Here is a 16,312-nt window from a genome sequence, read left to right as displayed (position 1 = left end):
GGAAAGGTGGATTATTCAAGTTTCCATTTTTTTTCTCCTGCCATGACATCGCTCAGGAGTGGTCTTTCCAGATAAGATGTTTAATGTAATTGTTTGCTTTACATTGAATATGATGAAAGCTCCAAAGAATGTTGCCTTCCATTTCCAAGCTTTCTGCTTATTTTCACTGCACTTTCTAAGCTATTAAGGTGGCAAAGAACACCCAGTAGGCTTATGAGAGACTGTATGTCATGTCAGTTGTGAAGCACATGATCTTCATGAGCTCCGTCCCGCTCTGGGTTCCCCAGCCCACTGGCAGGACCAGGTCTTCAATGCTTTCCAGAAGAGAATCAGAGTGGGGGCCATCTAATCTCTGGGTTATGCCTTTCCATTTTGTGCACAAAGAATTCTCACTGCAGGCAACATAGGAACAAAATTCCATTTCCCCCTTCCCTTCTCCAGTAGTCTAAAAGGAAAACCTCTGGTTTTATGTTCATTTTAAGAACCTTCTGTATTAAAATATAAACCTGACGCAAATATTTCTTTGCTCAGAGCAAGACCAGCACCGTGCTTCCAAATCTGATAGGTCCAGAAGCAACAAGGCTTCCAGAATGCAATTTCGGGAGCGTGAAGAGTTAAAGCCGTGGTGTGCAAACGTGGCAACTTTAAGATTCGTGGACTTCAATTCCTAGAATTCCCCAGCCAGCATTTGCAAATTAAAAAGTCACAGGTCTTGCAGTTGCCAAGCTTTGCAAAACCACCGGGGTAGATAGTGGACTGTAGAACACTACTGTGTGGGCGTGCGACAATCGCATCTGTTTTGATTGCGAAAACGGGACTCCCTTAAGTTTAACCCATGATTTTTCCCCGGTCGCGGTACCTATCTGAGGAAACAAAGCAATCTCCACCCCCACCCGCAGTACAAAAAGAGCTTCACGTCAACCGGGAAAGCAACCTCTGACTCGATTGGTTCCTCGGTAGATGCGCCCCGGGCAGCGATTGGTTCTGGCGTATCCCGTTCTTTGATTGGCTGAGCGGATTTGGCCGCCAGGTTTGAAACAGGTCGGAAAAGAAAATCTAAGTGGCTTATCGAGCGGGCGGCCGCCGAGTAGGACACGACAGGAAGGTGGAAGTAGTAGGTGAGACTCTCATTTGAACTACCTCTCCTCGCTTTATACTGGAGGTTGAGTCCCAGGGTTGGGTGTTCCGAGCGCCCGACTTACGAGGGACCACGCGGCCTCTTGATTTCAGTAACGGCCTCCGCAGATTTTATTAAGCGCCTTCGGAATTAAAGGAGTGAGCACGGCTGGCTAAATATTCCTACACCGATATAGACGCCTTAATAATGATGATGATGATGATGATGATGATGATGATGATGATGATAATAAAAGGTTTCTCTTTCACATATTGCAGGCTAGGTAGTAAAATCCATAGGTTTGAGGCTACCTCTGACACTAGAGAGGCCTAGTCCTGGATGAAAATCTGTTGGTCTAGGAAAATAATTGTGTGTGCATTTGTTTGGGATGTGCCTGTGTGCTCTAAATCATCTTATATGCTGCAGTGAGGGAAAGGGGCAGCTGCTAATAGAGGTCAACACCACCCCCGTGGTGAAGCTCTCTTGTGAGGCCTGCCTGGACCTGCTGCTGGTTGGTGTGCAGTGCAGCCATTTTCTCCCAGTAGTTCTCTCCAAGCTGTATTTAGAAATAGTCAAGAGCCTGAAGATAAATGGGGAAGCCTGCAGGAGTGGCTATGCTTCCTTTTACTGCTCTTGCAGGAAAAGCACTTGGCTGTCATGGCCCAGGGATTTGCCTCCCCGGTTGGACTGTTTTCTGATGAAGAAGCTACTGTCTCTCCTGTCCTGGAATCTACCGTGGCAGAATGTGGACTGCGGCGAGCTCTTTTGCCAGATTTCTCTGCCATCTCTGCATATCAAGAGCAGGTAACATTAAGGAGGACAGGAGATATGAAGAGGGGGTTAGGGGCTGGGCTGAGGGTCTCATCTCTACCAAAAGCTGGAACAGCTTAATTTTTATTGTTAGTCCCCTGGGATATCAGGGCAAGAATTCCAAATTCAGCTCTGCTGGACTTCTGTAAGATTATCAGGGATTTAATATTGCTATAATAGATTCATAGACTTCCAATGCTATCTGTGTGCTTTCACAAAGCTTCAGGTGGTGGACTTGAATGGCACTGAGCCATTAGTAAATCAGCCCAAGCTTTCCCATGTGGGAAGACCTTTTGTTTCTAGAATTTCTGATAATGTGAAAATAGAGGGGCACAAATTTCTCTCTTGCCTAAGAGCCTAGTATCTTTTGTGCAATATGATTTTCAGTTCACTTTTTTGATAGTCTCTAATGTTCCTATTAGACATGGTTTAAAGAATTAGTACTGGATCAATATGTGATATTTGGTTTTGCCCATTTAACACCCAATGCTCGTTATTTTTTTGAACTAGCAACTTACTGTAGCTTTCTTCAGAGAGTCAGCTCATACATTTAACATGGGAAGAAGAAATAAGGAAGTACATGCTCCCCTTTCATTTGTCTTCTCACCAAACACGTGATCTAAATAGAACTGATGATGTAACATGTTCCACACTTTATACAAACTGAGGGGTTTTTCCTTCAGCTTAAATTCAAAGTGGAAGAGAAGGCAATGGGGCTGGCTGGGATGTTTCTTGTTCTAGAGCAGGGGTGTCAAACTCAATTTCATTGAGGGCCACATCAGGATTGGGTTTGACTTTGGAGGGCGGGGTGGGCAGGGTGTGGCCATGGTGGGCTTGACACAGGACCGCACCTCCACAGACATGGTTTTATAAACTTATAAAAATAGAGAGGTGTATATATCTCTGATTTTATTTTTTCAATAATTATTTGATCTACTTGATCACCTTATGAGAGAGAGACCAGATCAAGAAACTGTCTCCATAGGAAGACTAGAGCTATAAATTGTTGACCTAGGCTATAGTAGCAGAATCCGGCAAGCCTGATAGGAAAAAAATATTTTATTTATCCTCCCTTCTATAACCTCCTGAGTCAAGGACGGACTTCTGGAGCACTCTGGAGGCCCCGTTTTGGGCCTGGAAGGCCTCTTGGAGGACTATGGAGACCAAAAATGGGGGGGGGGGGCTGCCTGTGCCCCATTCTCGCTAGCAGAGGCATCATGGAGCAGTCCTTTGCTGTTTTCAGGGTGGGACCAGATCTAAGCACCCCGCAGGCCAGATTTAGCTTGCGGGCCTTGAGTTTGACACCCCTGTTTTAAAACCATACTCTATAAAGTAACCAGGGCAATGATGAGCATTATATTGCATTTGATTTACATGTATTTAAAATGAAACATGGTAAATATGGTTACATCCTCATGTAATTTTTGTAACAACTTGTGTCTTCAGTTATGTTAAGCATCAGTTTGGGAGCAAGTCTTGCAGTAAATTTGTGGCTATGCCCAAGGCCTTTTCAAACCCTGAGCAGCTAAATTTCTTTTGCAATGCATCCCTATTTTAAATCTAACAAACTTAATGCTCCCTAACTACTTCTTGCTTCTGAATTATTTCCTGTTAGTGCTGTGCAGCCTCTCCATGTTTATCATGTTAACAGTTTACAATACAGGACTATAGTGTCCTTGGGTTACTAGGGAGGGGAGGAAGGGCTAGAGTTGTTGGCTTCTATTTTTAATATGGCAGAATGTTAGTATGTGAGTCAGATTGATACTAGTTCTGTTTTGCCAGACTGGTAAGGGAATAACAACATGTATATTCTATAGACTGTTTCCAGTGGCAATGGAAAGGTGAAAGTGTATGCAAGAGTGCGCCCACTGAAGCCCACAGAAATCGAGAAGCAGGAGGATCAGGTGAGCACCTGAAACAGTAGGAGAACTTTGATAGGCCAGTTACTTTGCTTGGGTGTTGGGGGTCACTTGAAGTTGGTTCGCAGAGTTTTATAGGCAAAAGAGCCATGGGGGCGGCCGAATGCAGGTAGTCCTCAACTTACAACTTAGTTCAAACAACAGCACTCAAAAAGTGACTAATAACAGTTTTTCTATGGTCACGTGATAAAAACTCAGATACTGGGCATATTTATGATGGTTGCAGTGTCCTGGAGTCATGTGATCATTTTCTGCAACCTTCTCACAAGAAGTCAATGGGGAAACCAGATTCATGTAACCATATTATTAACCTAACAACTGCAGTGATTCATTTAACAATTGGCAAGAAAGGCAGCAAAATGGGGCAAAATTCATTTAACAAGTATCTCACTGGTAGCAACAAAGTTTGGGCTTAATTGTGGTCATAAGTCGAAGACTACCTGTATTGTATATAATCAGTGATTCAAAAGAGAGAAATTTGTAAGCTTTGGTAAAGTCTACATTCTTTACATACCAGGGGTAGTTGTTAATATTTTCATTTTACCAAACGACAATACCTTTGACCTTCTGCTCCTGAATGCTTGCTTAGTCATTGGTGGAGATGAGATGGAAATTCTCAGATAAAGGAGAGAGGCATATTTCAAAAAATGGAAAAGCAATACACAATCTTTTGGTATCGACTCAATTTGGCCACTGCTATAATGAAGTCTCAAAGGCTGGATAGATAGATTTTAGTCTATTATTATTGTGCTATTAGATACTCAAGATACTTTGGTAGATTGGGTGGATATAAATATTTAAAATTAAGAATGCCTGTTGAAAAGTGGTTTGCTGCTGTGGCAGTTGATTTTAGATACTGAATGCTAACTATACTTCTTAGGGCTGTGTCTGCATAGAAAATGCTGATGCACTTCTTCTCAAAGCACCCAAAGATTCCTTTACAATGAGAAGCACTGAGCGAGGAATTGGCCAGGCAGTGCACAAATTCACCTTCACCCAGGTATGTTTTTGCATTTAATGTGGTGGTGCTCCTCCTCTGATCTCTACTGAAACCAGTAGAGATTGTGGTGTTTCAAACACTTTTGGCAGGACTCCTGCAAGGAGATTAGAGAACTTGTGGAGAAGCAGGGACTAATCCCTGATAATTTGATCTAGTTAAGCATACATCTTAGAGTAACCATACTCTGTATGATGACATTAACCCTTAGTATTTGATGTTCAGATCTTTGGACCAGAGGTAGGCCAGAAAGCATTCTTTGATGCAACAATGAAGGAAGTGGTAAAGGATGTCCTCAATGGGAAGAACTGGCTTGTTTATACCTATGGAGTCACTAATTCAGGGAAGACTTATACAATCCAAGGTGAGCAGCGCTTGGGGTATAATGTTCCAAATCACCTCTGCTTAATAGGGGTCCCTTGTCTTGACTGTTTGCTTCTTTGTCCTCGGCTTGCAGGAGATGGTACTGACAGAGGGATCCTGCCCCGTTCCCTAGCCATCATATTCAACAGTATTGGGACACAGTTGTACCGAGCCACAGACCTGAAACCTTTCCTATCTAACATAGTAAATTGGCTGGACAGCAAACAGAGTCATCAAGAGGAAACCAAGAAGCAGACTCTGATCTCCGGTGGAGTAAAGGAGGTAAGTGCCTCAAAACGCTTAAGGGCGAGGAAGAGGATGAGCTGTTCAAAATCCCTGCTGTAATTCTTCCTTTTGGATTGGCAGGAGCAACTCTTTACTTCTTTGCACAAAAGCCAGAGAACAGCATCTCAATCACAAGCACCCACAAGTGGCAGTATTGACAGTGGCATTGGTGGACTCTCCTCTGTTTGCCAGTCAACAAACTGGAGCCAGCTCGAAGGTATGCATTGTCCTGAACCTTGGTTCTGGGGCAGTTTTATTTTCCGTAGAATTGAAAAGCTAAGCACCATAGCACCTCAAAACTATGAATTATAAAGCCTTCAGCTGTAAGAAATGTCGTAAAAAGCCATTCAGAAACAATGGAATACAAGAGAAGCATATGACTCATAAGAATATCCATAATCCTATTGTCAAACAGCCATAACCAAAGGTGGGGGAGGTCAGAATATGTTTCAATTACGTTTCACAGAAAAGGACTGGGTGTATGGTTTTTCTGTAGTGCAACTTATAAACTGCCCCTTCAAATATCTTCTGGTTTAGCAATGACTGGACAAGGAATTGCTAAAATTGTTGCTGTGTAGGCTTTATAAAGTAGAAGGGTATAATATATATTGAAGCTAAAACTTGCACGTGGCACTCAGAAATATATGAGAAATTTAGTCTGAAAAGAAAATATTGCTTCTGCTTTAACACTAAGGAAACAATGTATGGAAGCTGGGGTTATTAGGAACAATAACTATGTGCTTGGTTTTTATTTTCAGAAAGTCTGTTAATTGGGTCAACTATGAATTGTTAACAATCACTGATAACCTTTTTGTTTTGTTTTCGCTTTCATTGATAGAGACAGAACCTCACAAGACAGACCAAGATTCTGTTTCATTTGTGACTCAAGAGGACATGCAATTTTCTATCTGGGTCTCCTTCTTTGAGATTTACAATGAGCTGATTTATGATTTGCTGGAGACCCCTGTATCTGCCCCAAACCACAAGAGGCCCACACTGCGGCTCTGTGAGGATCATACTGGAAATACATATGTTAAAGGTATAGCCCAGCCTTCTCACCCGCAATATAAATTGGCCTAAACCTGTAGAATAATTAATCCAGCTGATCGGTCATCTAATACTTTGAGTGGCTTGAAGCAGTGATAGCAGACACAGTCCCCTTTACTGAGGTGTGATGTTTTCCCTGGTGATTCCTAGATAAATGCTGAGTCCAGTTCCTGCTATTTCGGTTCCCTGACTCATCTTTGTTTTTGTAGATCTGAACTGGGTCAATGTGCAAAATGCTGAAGAGGCCTGGAAACTTCTGAAAGTAGGCCGGAGAAATCAAAGTTTTGCCAGCACACACATGAATGAGAATTCTAGCCGCAGGTCTGTCATATTCCTCATGTTGATGACAGGGAGTGTTGGGATTCTGAATGATTAGTAAAGTATGTCTCTGTACAAAAAAATTAATTTGCCCAGGATTGGGAAATATGAGAATAAATAAGCTTAATAAATTGAACCGGTTTATTTTCTAAAAGCAGCTTTTCTCTTGCTCTCTGTAGTCACAGCATCTTCTCCATCCGAATTCTACACCTTCAGGGAAGCAGCAGTAAAATGGTCCCAAAGATCAGCGAGTAAGGGGAAACGGAAGGCCTGAAGGGAATGCGAAAGACAGCTTTGTTTTGGCCATATGCACAGGGAAGCCGCCTCGAGTAGTTTGACATGGGTTTGTCAGAATGACAACTTTGGGTTGGTGTAAAATATTCGCTCTTACGTCTAACCTGACATGGAAAAGACTTTTCCCCCCTGTGCCTGTACGGAACAAGGCAACCTAAATCTTAAAGTAGCAGAATTAAAGAGCAAAACTATGACTGGACCTTGTCATGGATTCTCATACGGATTGTCAGAATTTCTCACCTCAAGTTAGAACGGGGGGGGGGGGGACACGAAATTCCACTGAAAGAGGGGAGTGGTGGAGATGGGGAGGGGACCAGGCCTTGCATCAAACACTCTTCTTTCTCTTCACCAGGCTGTCACTGTGTGACCTCGCTGGCTCAGAACGCTGCAAAGAACAGAGAACCGGGGACCGTATGAAAGAAGCCAGTAACATCAATACCTCCTTGCACACCCTCGGGCGATGTCTCACAATCTTGCGCCACAATCAGACCAAGTAAGTTAAAAGAATTTCTACTTCTAGTGTTCTCTGTCTGTCTGTAGCTTTGTCTGGCCCTTGTGGCTGAAGATACTGATGAAATAGGTTAAGATGAGGACAATGATCTGTGTGGGGGGGTAGGCTTCACATTTTGTATTAGCATTTCCAGAGCACAAATCCTCTTCTCTCATTTCTTGAAGTAGGTCAAAGCAGAATGTGGTGCCCTTCCGGGATAGCAAACTAACCCGTGTATTCCAAGGCTTTTTCACGGGACGTGGGCAATCCTGTATGATTGTCAATATCAACCCATGTGCTTCATCATATGATGAGACCCTCCATGTGGCTAAGTTCTCTGCCATTGCCAGCCAGGTAAGAAAAGAAATATTGGAGTTAATTTTGGTAGTTATTGAGTTCTTTACTGGATAGAAAACAGATAGGTTAGAATAGGATAGTTCACCGCAGTATTATTGGTATTAAGGTTGACTGTGGCTACCTAGCCAATAACTAGGATGCCCTTCCTCCTATGCTGTCAACACAAAAGTTACGGAGCAAGATTTTTTTTTCCCCTGCAGTTATCTCCCTGGACTAGGACAAATTTAGATGTTGCTTGCTGTGGACTCTGCTTGCTCTGAGTCCCACTGGTTTCACCCATCACTCACGACAAGAACTTTGTCAAGCAAACAAATTATGTTTGAGCAATTTATGCTGAATTTTGGGAGGCCAGTAATAAATTCTTAACTACAACCCTTATCAGTTGCAAAGGTACCTTCATTCTTTGCTTTCCAATCAGGGAACAGTGGCAACAAAAGTCTTCAATGTTGACTGGCTGAAAGTCCTACCTGTATGCTTTCCCTCATGCCATTAACCCCCTAGTGTTCTATTAAACTGGGGACGTGATAGTGACAGGCCTAAATTGGCCGCTCCAGGGAGCACCAAAAGACATTCTACTACCTATACTACAACTTCTATAACTCAGTTCTGAGACCTGTAATTGCTGGACTTTTGTAAGGTTGCTACTTGGTTCTAGTCCATTTCCTGTGGTTTTGGGTAGCTTGTGATCTGGTGCTTCCTCTGAATGTACGATTTTCCTCTTTATTTTTTTTTACTGTGAGAGACTATATAAAAGAGCAAACAGTTACTTATTTATAATTGGTTTTTCCAGTGGTTCTCTGGGCATTCCTACTGTCAAGCTTCTCTTTTATTATTGTTGCATGTAAGATTGGAGATCTAGGCTGCTTCAGTGCTCTCAAAAGACTGAGGGAACAGGAAGGAGCTGTCTTTCACATGCATATTATGGTGGCAGCTCCCAACAAATATCTGCTTTAGAAGATTTTCAGTGGGGGCGGGCTCACAATCTATGTGCATATAGAAGATGATCACCCAAAGAGCCACAGTTTCAAGTAACCTATTCTTTATGCAGACGCTTTAAGGCAGTATTCCATATGGTGTGTTTTTTCCCCCATAAGTTGCTTCCTCCTGAGGGTAAACATCAGGGCCACTTTGTCCTGGAAATCTTTTTCAAAAACATAATACCTTCTTCTCAGAGTAGCCCTGGCATAAGATGGAAGGAAATGAGTGCCATTGTTTGTTTTTTTAAACTGTGTTAATAGGGTAATTTGGTCTCTTACAGCTTATCCAGGTTCCTACAAAAGTGGGGCTTTTGTCTATCCATTCACTCATCAAGGAACACAGCTTTCAAACTAGTAAGGCCTCTTTGTCTGTTTTGGATGAAGAAACAGAATCTGATGAAGACAACGAAGATGAAACGGATGTGACTGCATACGATAAGGAGGTAAGAGGTTGGTCCTTCCTTACTTGCTGAATGGAGAAGTTTTCAGAGCTACTCAACTGGATATCTCGGGGGCTTTAAGATCGTTCAACTTTTGAGCATCTGATTTAATCATTGATCACTACTTTTAGATCGGGTGGTTGGGTGTGTGATGCATTCTGATGTTGACTGCCCCACTGAACCTAAATCAGCATGTTCTTTGTATTTTCCCCATCCCCAAATCCAGGATCTTGTGCATATAGTTGAAGCTGTGCAAGAGCTTCTGCTGAAGGAACGTCAGGAGAAGCTTCAGCTGGAAGTGCGTCTCCGTGATGAAATATGCAATGAGATGATGGCACACTTACAACAGAGGGAGCAATGGAGCAGGTACTGTTGCTGTTGGAGCCACCTGTACTTTCTAGGAAACCCCTGGGGTTGATCTTTAGCTCTCTCTCCACCCATTTTTCAGTGTCATCTTCCTTTTTCCTTCCATGTTTACTGTAGTGACCATATGGATTCTCAAAAGGATATGTTAGAGGAGCTTTATGAAGACAAACTGAATAATCTGAAGGTGTCACTGACAGACTACTATCTGGAGGAAATTGAGGTAGGGAAAAAAAGGTAGACGATGTACTGGGGTTTTCTGGAGACAGGGACTATATCATCTGCCACAAACAAAGAGGTGGCAGTTTAGAGAAGCAATGTCCTTTAAACTTCAGCATTTTTGTAATGTGGTGTGGAGAGGCCTACCAAGATGCCTTCTAGATGCCCTCTAGTAATTGGTGCCTCTCTCCATTCCAGTCTGATTCCAAAGCTTGTTGTAAGGCATTAAAATTGTCTACATTTTGGTGGGTTTGTGCCAAAGGAAGCTTCTTAGAAAAAGGCTCTGCTGCAATTCTTAACTGCTTAGCTGACTCCAGATGAAACTTGGATGTCAAGGTTGGCCCAATCTCTTCTCCAAAACTGATGTTCTTTTAAGAATTGGCAGCTATTTGGTTGTTTCCTGCTGGGTTAGGTTAGGAACCTGCTGGTAAGGCTTCCTTGAGCTGCTGGACAATTTGGCGGTCTTACAATCCCATTCAATAAATAAAATGCTGGCTATTGCTAACAACAAAGAAAGCAGATACATGATTCTATAATGGAAATTCTTTGCTAGTGGAAGGTTTTTATATGTGTGATAATTTGCCTTAGACTTGGAGACCAATCAGTTGGGATCTGGGAGGGGTCAACTGGGAAATCGGTCTCAGTTAAATACAAGAGAGCAAGGTCTAATCGCCCCATGCCTTTGAGTTTTATCTAGTCTATCCCAGCAAAAGCTACCAGAACAGGGAGATGCCCACAGAATGCACATGATACAGCTAACTTTTTTGAAGTCTACAAGTGTGGGTTGTTCGTGCCTAATACTTAAGAGTGACACATTTTTATAGGAACCTTGGGGGGGATACCTCCTTAGTTCCACAGCTTCTTTCCCTCCATTTACTAGTTAAAGCATCTTTTTTTTCCCTTCAGGATCGGGACGACAAGATAAAAGAGCTGGAAGTTGCCTTGCAGGAGGCGAAACAAGAAAATTCCAAAGCAGACAAGAGACAAGATATGGAAGAACCTTTTCGTAGATCCAGACGAATCACATCTAAGCAGCAAGAATTGCAGGAGGTGAAAGATACACTAGAGAAGTGCCAGGCAGAGCTGAGTGCATCTACCAAAGGTGAGGCCCTCTTCTTATAATCTCACATGGAGATCAGACCGTATATCTGGAGAAAGGTAGACTGCCTTATTTATTGGAGTGTTGTGAAAGTTGATGTACATCTGCCCAATGTTAAACTTTATCCCCTGTCCTGTGTTGCTTAGTCCTCTTAATTGTGCTCTATGGCAGTGGTCCCCAACCTTTTTTGTACCAGGGACCAGTTTCACGCAGGAACACTTTTTCAAGGACCGGTTAGGGTTTTTTTATTTTATTTTATTTTATTTTATTTTATTTTATTTTATTTTATTTTATTATTATTTTATTTTATTTTATTATTTTATTTTATTTACTATTACACTATCAACTCACCAAAATTAACCAATGTTGGAGGATTACTAAAAATGTGTATAAATGCAAGACTAGACTCCAATAAAGTCATCATGATTCAGTTGATCATGATCAAACAAAAATATATGTTTTCTCCAAAAGCGTTTTGTGAGGTAATAATCCGCAATTCAGATTTTACATTTAGGATGGGTTTGATCTCCCATATGGTCTTCAGCTTTCCACAATCTCAACAATTGTAAGGTGTGTGTGGAATTCAGAGAGTCCAAGTCCACACATTTTAAAGTTGTTGAGGTGCAGAAATCCAGGCATATAAGGAATTCTGGGGATTCATTCCAAATACCTGGAGAGCCCACTTTCCAGATCTCTCTCGCCCCATTTCGCTGCAACCCCTTGGCAAGCAGAGCATTGTCTAGAATTCTTCCAGCTGAAATAAGACTTTCAATTACCTGGGAATAAATCCATATTAAACCAGTCAAACTTTTAGTAGATATTCACTGTGTAGCTTGGCTAAAGCAACATTCTGCCCTGTGTGTTTTAGGATTCTCATCTCTTTCGCTCTCTTCTCCTCTCCTGGTTGTTTCGGGCGGCGACTGCCTTCACCTCTGCCCGGCGCCTTTTGTTGCGCACCCTCATCCTCCCCCGGCTGACAGCTCCGCCGCCACCGCCGAGCCATGGCCCCGGAGCCCCTCCGGCACCCCGGACAAGCGCAGGGTTGCTTTTGGGGGCTCCCGCTAGGGGTCTGGATTGGGATCTGAGCCCCTTCATTCCATCCCACTCCAGTTTTCAGCTCACACGCCTCTCTCTCGCTCCCTTTCCCCAGGGGGAAAGAGGCGCTTTGTGGCGGAGCTGTTGAGGCGAGCTTTCTCCCCACCCTGCGTTCCTTTCTCCCTCAGGCCGCCGACTGGCACTGCTGAGGGCAGACTTCGAAACAAGATGGCGCCCAAGCAAAGTAGGCGGCCCGGTCCAAAATGATCCATGAACCGGTACCAGTCCAGGGACCGGCGGTTGGGGACCCCTGCTCTATGGCACTGGTGGCTTTCCTTTGAGTAACAAGCTGATCCCCGCATAGGTATACGATGGCTTTAAAAGCAGAAATAATGATTTTCATCATCACTTTAATCTCCTCCTTACATCTAATTTCAGTGAGTCTTCTCTATTTTGTGGGAAAGAAGCAAGAGAGATTTGGTATTTCTCAGGAAACATCTCTATCTTTTAGGGCTTGGGCTTGATTTGGAAGCCACCATGTACATTAGCAATTCATTTGCTAGGCTTAATGTCTTCTTGCGCTTGGCCCTGTTTTCCTACAGAACTGCTTAAGTATCGAAAAATGCTGGAGCCTCCACCTTCGGCAAGGCCCATTGCTGCTGATTTAGACCGGAAACTAGAAGAAGGTCAAAAGGTAACTTTAACAGAGGGAGCAAGAGCTTGCTAAAGAAAATTAGATTTTCTTTTCTTTTGGATGTTGCTGATCAAGGTAGTCCTTGAGGTACAACAGCACACGAGAGCGGGATTGCTGTCATTAAGTGATGCAGTAATAGAATGAAATGTCATGTGATATTAAGTGAGTAGAGGCAGGAGTCCTGGGCAAGGAATGGGAAGGAGTGTGTGGATGTGATTGGGAAGGCATTGTGGGAAGGCCAGTCAAGGCAGGACCTGCAGGCAGGCATGGGTTCTCTGGGATCGTGTTCTCTGGGAAGGTTGCAAATGACAATCACATGACTGTAGCTCACCGTGACACTGAAATTGCAAAATGGATGCCTGAGTGACTGTAGAGAGGTTGTGATGGCATCCATAATTTTGTGGACAATTGCTCAGCACTACTGTAATTTTAAATGATCGCTGAATGAATGGTCCTAGCTCAAGGACTACCTGTATTCTTTCTAGCTCCTCTCTTCCACTGGTGAGCAGCTTGCCTTTTTATAATCAAAGCTTTCTTCTCTTTCTCTACTTGATTATGTGACTCTTTGCTCTCTCAGAATATAAGGATGCTACGTTCAGAGCTGCTGAATCTTGGAGAGTTGTTCCAGTCAGCCGAGAGAGCATGTTGTCACAGCACGAGTGCTGGGAGACTCCGCGAAGCCCTCAATAAGTGTGACAGTATCCTGATCAAACAGGTATGGAAAGGCCTGCTGAATGTAGCTACTTTGTAAGGCTCTTTTTTTTCTATTACCCCTTTGAATATCTGTTTTTATAGGCTCCTTTTATCCTTTGCTGAAAACCTTGTATCCTAAACAAATTGCAAAATTAATCCCTCAGCATAAAGAAAATGTAAAACAGTGAAGCAGAGGCAGTAGCCCAATAAATTATATTTTCTTTTAATTTGGGGCGGGGGGGCTGTACCAATTACAGTACTAAAAAAAGAAAAGCTTGAGAAGACCGGACTGCCGCAAGCCCTTATTTATTTCGTGCTCAGTGCATTTTGTCATGAAAATGTTGTCCTAGTACTCAACCTTTGTTTAGTACTTGACATGCTGCTATAAGAAGAGGGGGAATGGACAGGAAGTCAGCCATGCTGGGAAGGTTCCTGCAAAAGGAGGGGGGAGGGAAGACAGGAAGTCAGCCATGCTGGGAAGGTTGCTGCCAAAGGAAAAGGGACAGACAGAAAATTCTTCCCGGCCAAAACAAAGGCTTGTGTGGCAAGTCATATGGTTTGTTTGGGTCCTTTTTAGTACCTGTTGCATCTGCCAGAAAAAATGAACACTGGGTTCCAAGGTATCATTGTAACAGTTTGCATTCCAAACCCAATCAACAGATCTTATGTAGACGAGGCTGTTGTTCATGCAGTTTGAGCAGGTTTCTGGCTGATCAAAATGGTGCTAGTTAGCCTGGAAGAGGCACAAATTAGCGTGTCCTTTCAGTTCATAGAGCTAGGAGGCAGCTCTCAGATTGGCAGGACCACTGGTCGGGATAAATCACCACCATCATCTTTTGCCTGGATGTTCTTTCTAGGACCAGACCTTGGCTGAACTTCAGAATAACATGATACTGGTGAAGCTGGATATGCGGAAAAAAGCTGCCTGTATTGCAGAGCAGTATCAGACTGTACAGAAGCTCCAGGCTGCAGCAAACACAGCGGCCGTGTCATCGGCATCAGCTTCCATGAAAAAGCGCTTCTGTGCAAATAATGAGAACTTGCAGCCCAAGAGTCAACCTCCCATCAAGAAGCCATTCTTACACAACTTCTTCCCTCGCCCAACGGCTCAGCCTGCAGTGACGGAGAACCCTTATACGCGCATCTTGCGTGCCCGAGGAACTCCAGGAACCGTTAAACCGTTGCCCTTTGGCAAAAAATACTGAATGCTTTGAACCCAGGCCTTGTCAGGCAGGGCAGCCAATTAGTGCCTTTACCATCAGTGAGTTGGCTCCAGGTACAGGAAGGCTTTAGAACAGTTTAAAAGGATTGGGATTAAATGGCTTAAACAGGTCGGCCTCAAGTACAATTACCTTTGGATCCAATTAATGTACATAAGTTATTCTGTATTTAGGCCTGAGGGTTTTTCTTTTTTTGAACACCTTTGGCTTCCCAAAGTTGATTACTATGCATGTCTTTTCTTTCAGGCCAGCTGCTATTCCAGTGGTTATGTAACCTACATTTATATCTATTTTATTTTTATTAAAAAAACTGTTACACAGCATGCAGAACCACATATATATTTTATGTTAAACAGATAATAAATGCATTGTTTTCAGTTCTGAAATGTTATAGAGTTGTGTAGACTGGATTCCATCCAATCATGGCATTTAAAAATATTGGCCAGCTAAGAGTTCCTTCCAGAGCAGGGATCGCCAACCTTTTGGACCTCAGGGACCACCAAACTCATAATTTTAAATCCCAGGGACCACTAACCGGTTCTGCGGGCATGGCCTAATTTGTGGGTGTGACTTGGTGGTCATGTGACTGGCTGGGCATGGCTTGTATGTAAATATTATAAATATTTATATAAATACTGGATTTTTTATAAAAAAAAGAACTTTTACCCAAAAGCAGGCAGGCAGATTGAGTTGCTCACTGAATCACAGATTCATTCAGAGTTCTATCTTTTGCCATCAGCTCTCTCAGTCTGTCACATAAAATTTGCTTGGCGTGAGTCTGCACTGAATAATAAACTTCAGTCCTAAGGGAGGTTCGGCTGTGCTTAAAAGCAGAGCTGAAGATCTAAAGACTAGCTAGAAAGCAAGAAATGCAACCATTTCCTGCTTTCTAACTAAATCTCCCGGCACAGCAGAACAGCTGATGGTCGGAAAGAAAAAAAATATAGCAATTTAGCAGGCAAGTTTGCCGGGTAAGGAGTGGGCGGGGAAGGTTCCTGCAGGCCATGTGGGCAGCGCAGCCTTGTGTTTCTGAGCAGCCTGGATTAATTGCTTTGGGGGGGGGGTGCTCCGGGGTGACATTTCTCTGCATCCCTCTGCATCTCAAGGCCTACCAGTCGCCCACTGGTTGGCGACCGCTGTTCTAGAGTAATATTTTCTGGGGGTGGGTGGGGGGAAATCCAAAATATACTTACAATTTATACCTTCTCTTCATCTAAGACATTCAAGGTGGTTAACAAGGCCATCCCCAGCTAAACCCCCCAATTCAGATCTGATCAGAGGAACCACTTTTCTTTCAACTATTGAAAGGAAAACACTTTTGCTTCTTTTGTAAAAACTGGAGTGAGTCAAGCCTCAGCCTATCTCCCAAAGATTTGTCTCCCTTAACTTGGGAGTAACCCAAGAGCCCTTTTCCCATGTACTTGACAAAAGGCCCTCGGAAAGTGAGGGGATTTTTAGGAAACCCTCTTCTGGGAGGACAATCTGGCTGTGACATGTCACCCCCATTGATTGCCAGGGTTGATTCGGCTGATCTGGCTGGCTAGGCGGGTGTCCCCTTCCTCCCTCACCGCTCCC

The 16,312-nt window shown here is 43.3% G+C and overlaps 1 protein-coding gene across 1 annotated transcript; it reads left to right on the top strand.

Annotated features, from left to right (window-relative positions):
- Positions 1-1,015: 1,015 nt before the first annotated feature.
- On the top strand, positions 1,016-15,128 carry KIF20A (kinesin family member 20A). The gene is made up of 19 exons (XM_087924142.1): positions 1,016-1,118; positions 1,757-1,921; positions 3,745-3,831; positions 4,727-4,846; positions 5,069-5,207; positions 5,301-5,488; positions 5,573-5,708; positions 6,330-6,530; positions 6,748-6,859; positions 7,036-7,107; positions 7,503-7,643; positions 7,826-7,994; positions 9,256-9,417; positions 9,641-9,780; positions 9,898-10,000; positions 10,903-11,098; positions 12,733-12,824; positions 13,402-13,539; positions 14,375-15,128. The coding sequence occupies exons 2-19, from the start codon at positions 1,775-1,777 to the stop codon at positions 14,720-14,722; spliced, it is 2,691 nt and encodes an 896-aa protein (XP_087780268.1). The 5' UTR covers positions 1,016-1,118; positions 1,757-1,774; the 3' UTR covers positions 14,723-15,128.
- The last annotated feature ends 1,184 nt before the right edge of the window (positions 15,129-16,312 follow it).

This window comes from Pseudonaja textilis, chromosome 2, assembly GCF_049901715.1.
Source record: "Pseudonaja textilis isolate UNSWEBS1 chromosome 2, rPseTex1.2, whole genome shotgun sequence".
NCBI lineage: Eukaryota > Metazoa > Chordata > Lepidosauria > Squamata > Elapidae > Pseudonaja > Pseudonaja textilis.
This window is presented reverse-complemented; position numbering and strand designations above follow the sequence as displayed.

Coding starts and splice junctions, on each gene's coding strand:
- KIF20A (XM_087924142.1), top strand. CDS start 1,775: ATGGCCCAGGGATTTGCCTCCCCGGTTGGACTGTTTTCTGATGAAGAA. Junction 6,531..6,747: donor TGGAAATACATATGTTAAAG/GTATAGCCCAGC, acceptor TTGTTTTTGTAG/ATCTGAACTGGGTCAATGTG. Junction 10,001..10,902: donor ACTATCTGGAGGAAATTGAG/GTAGGGAAAAAA, acceptor TTTTCCCTTCAG/GATCGGGACGACAAGATAAA.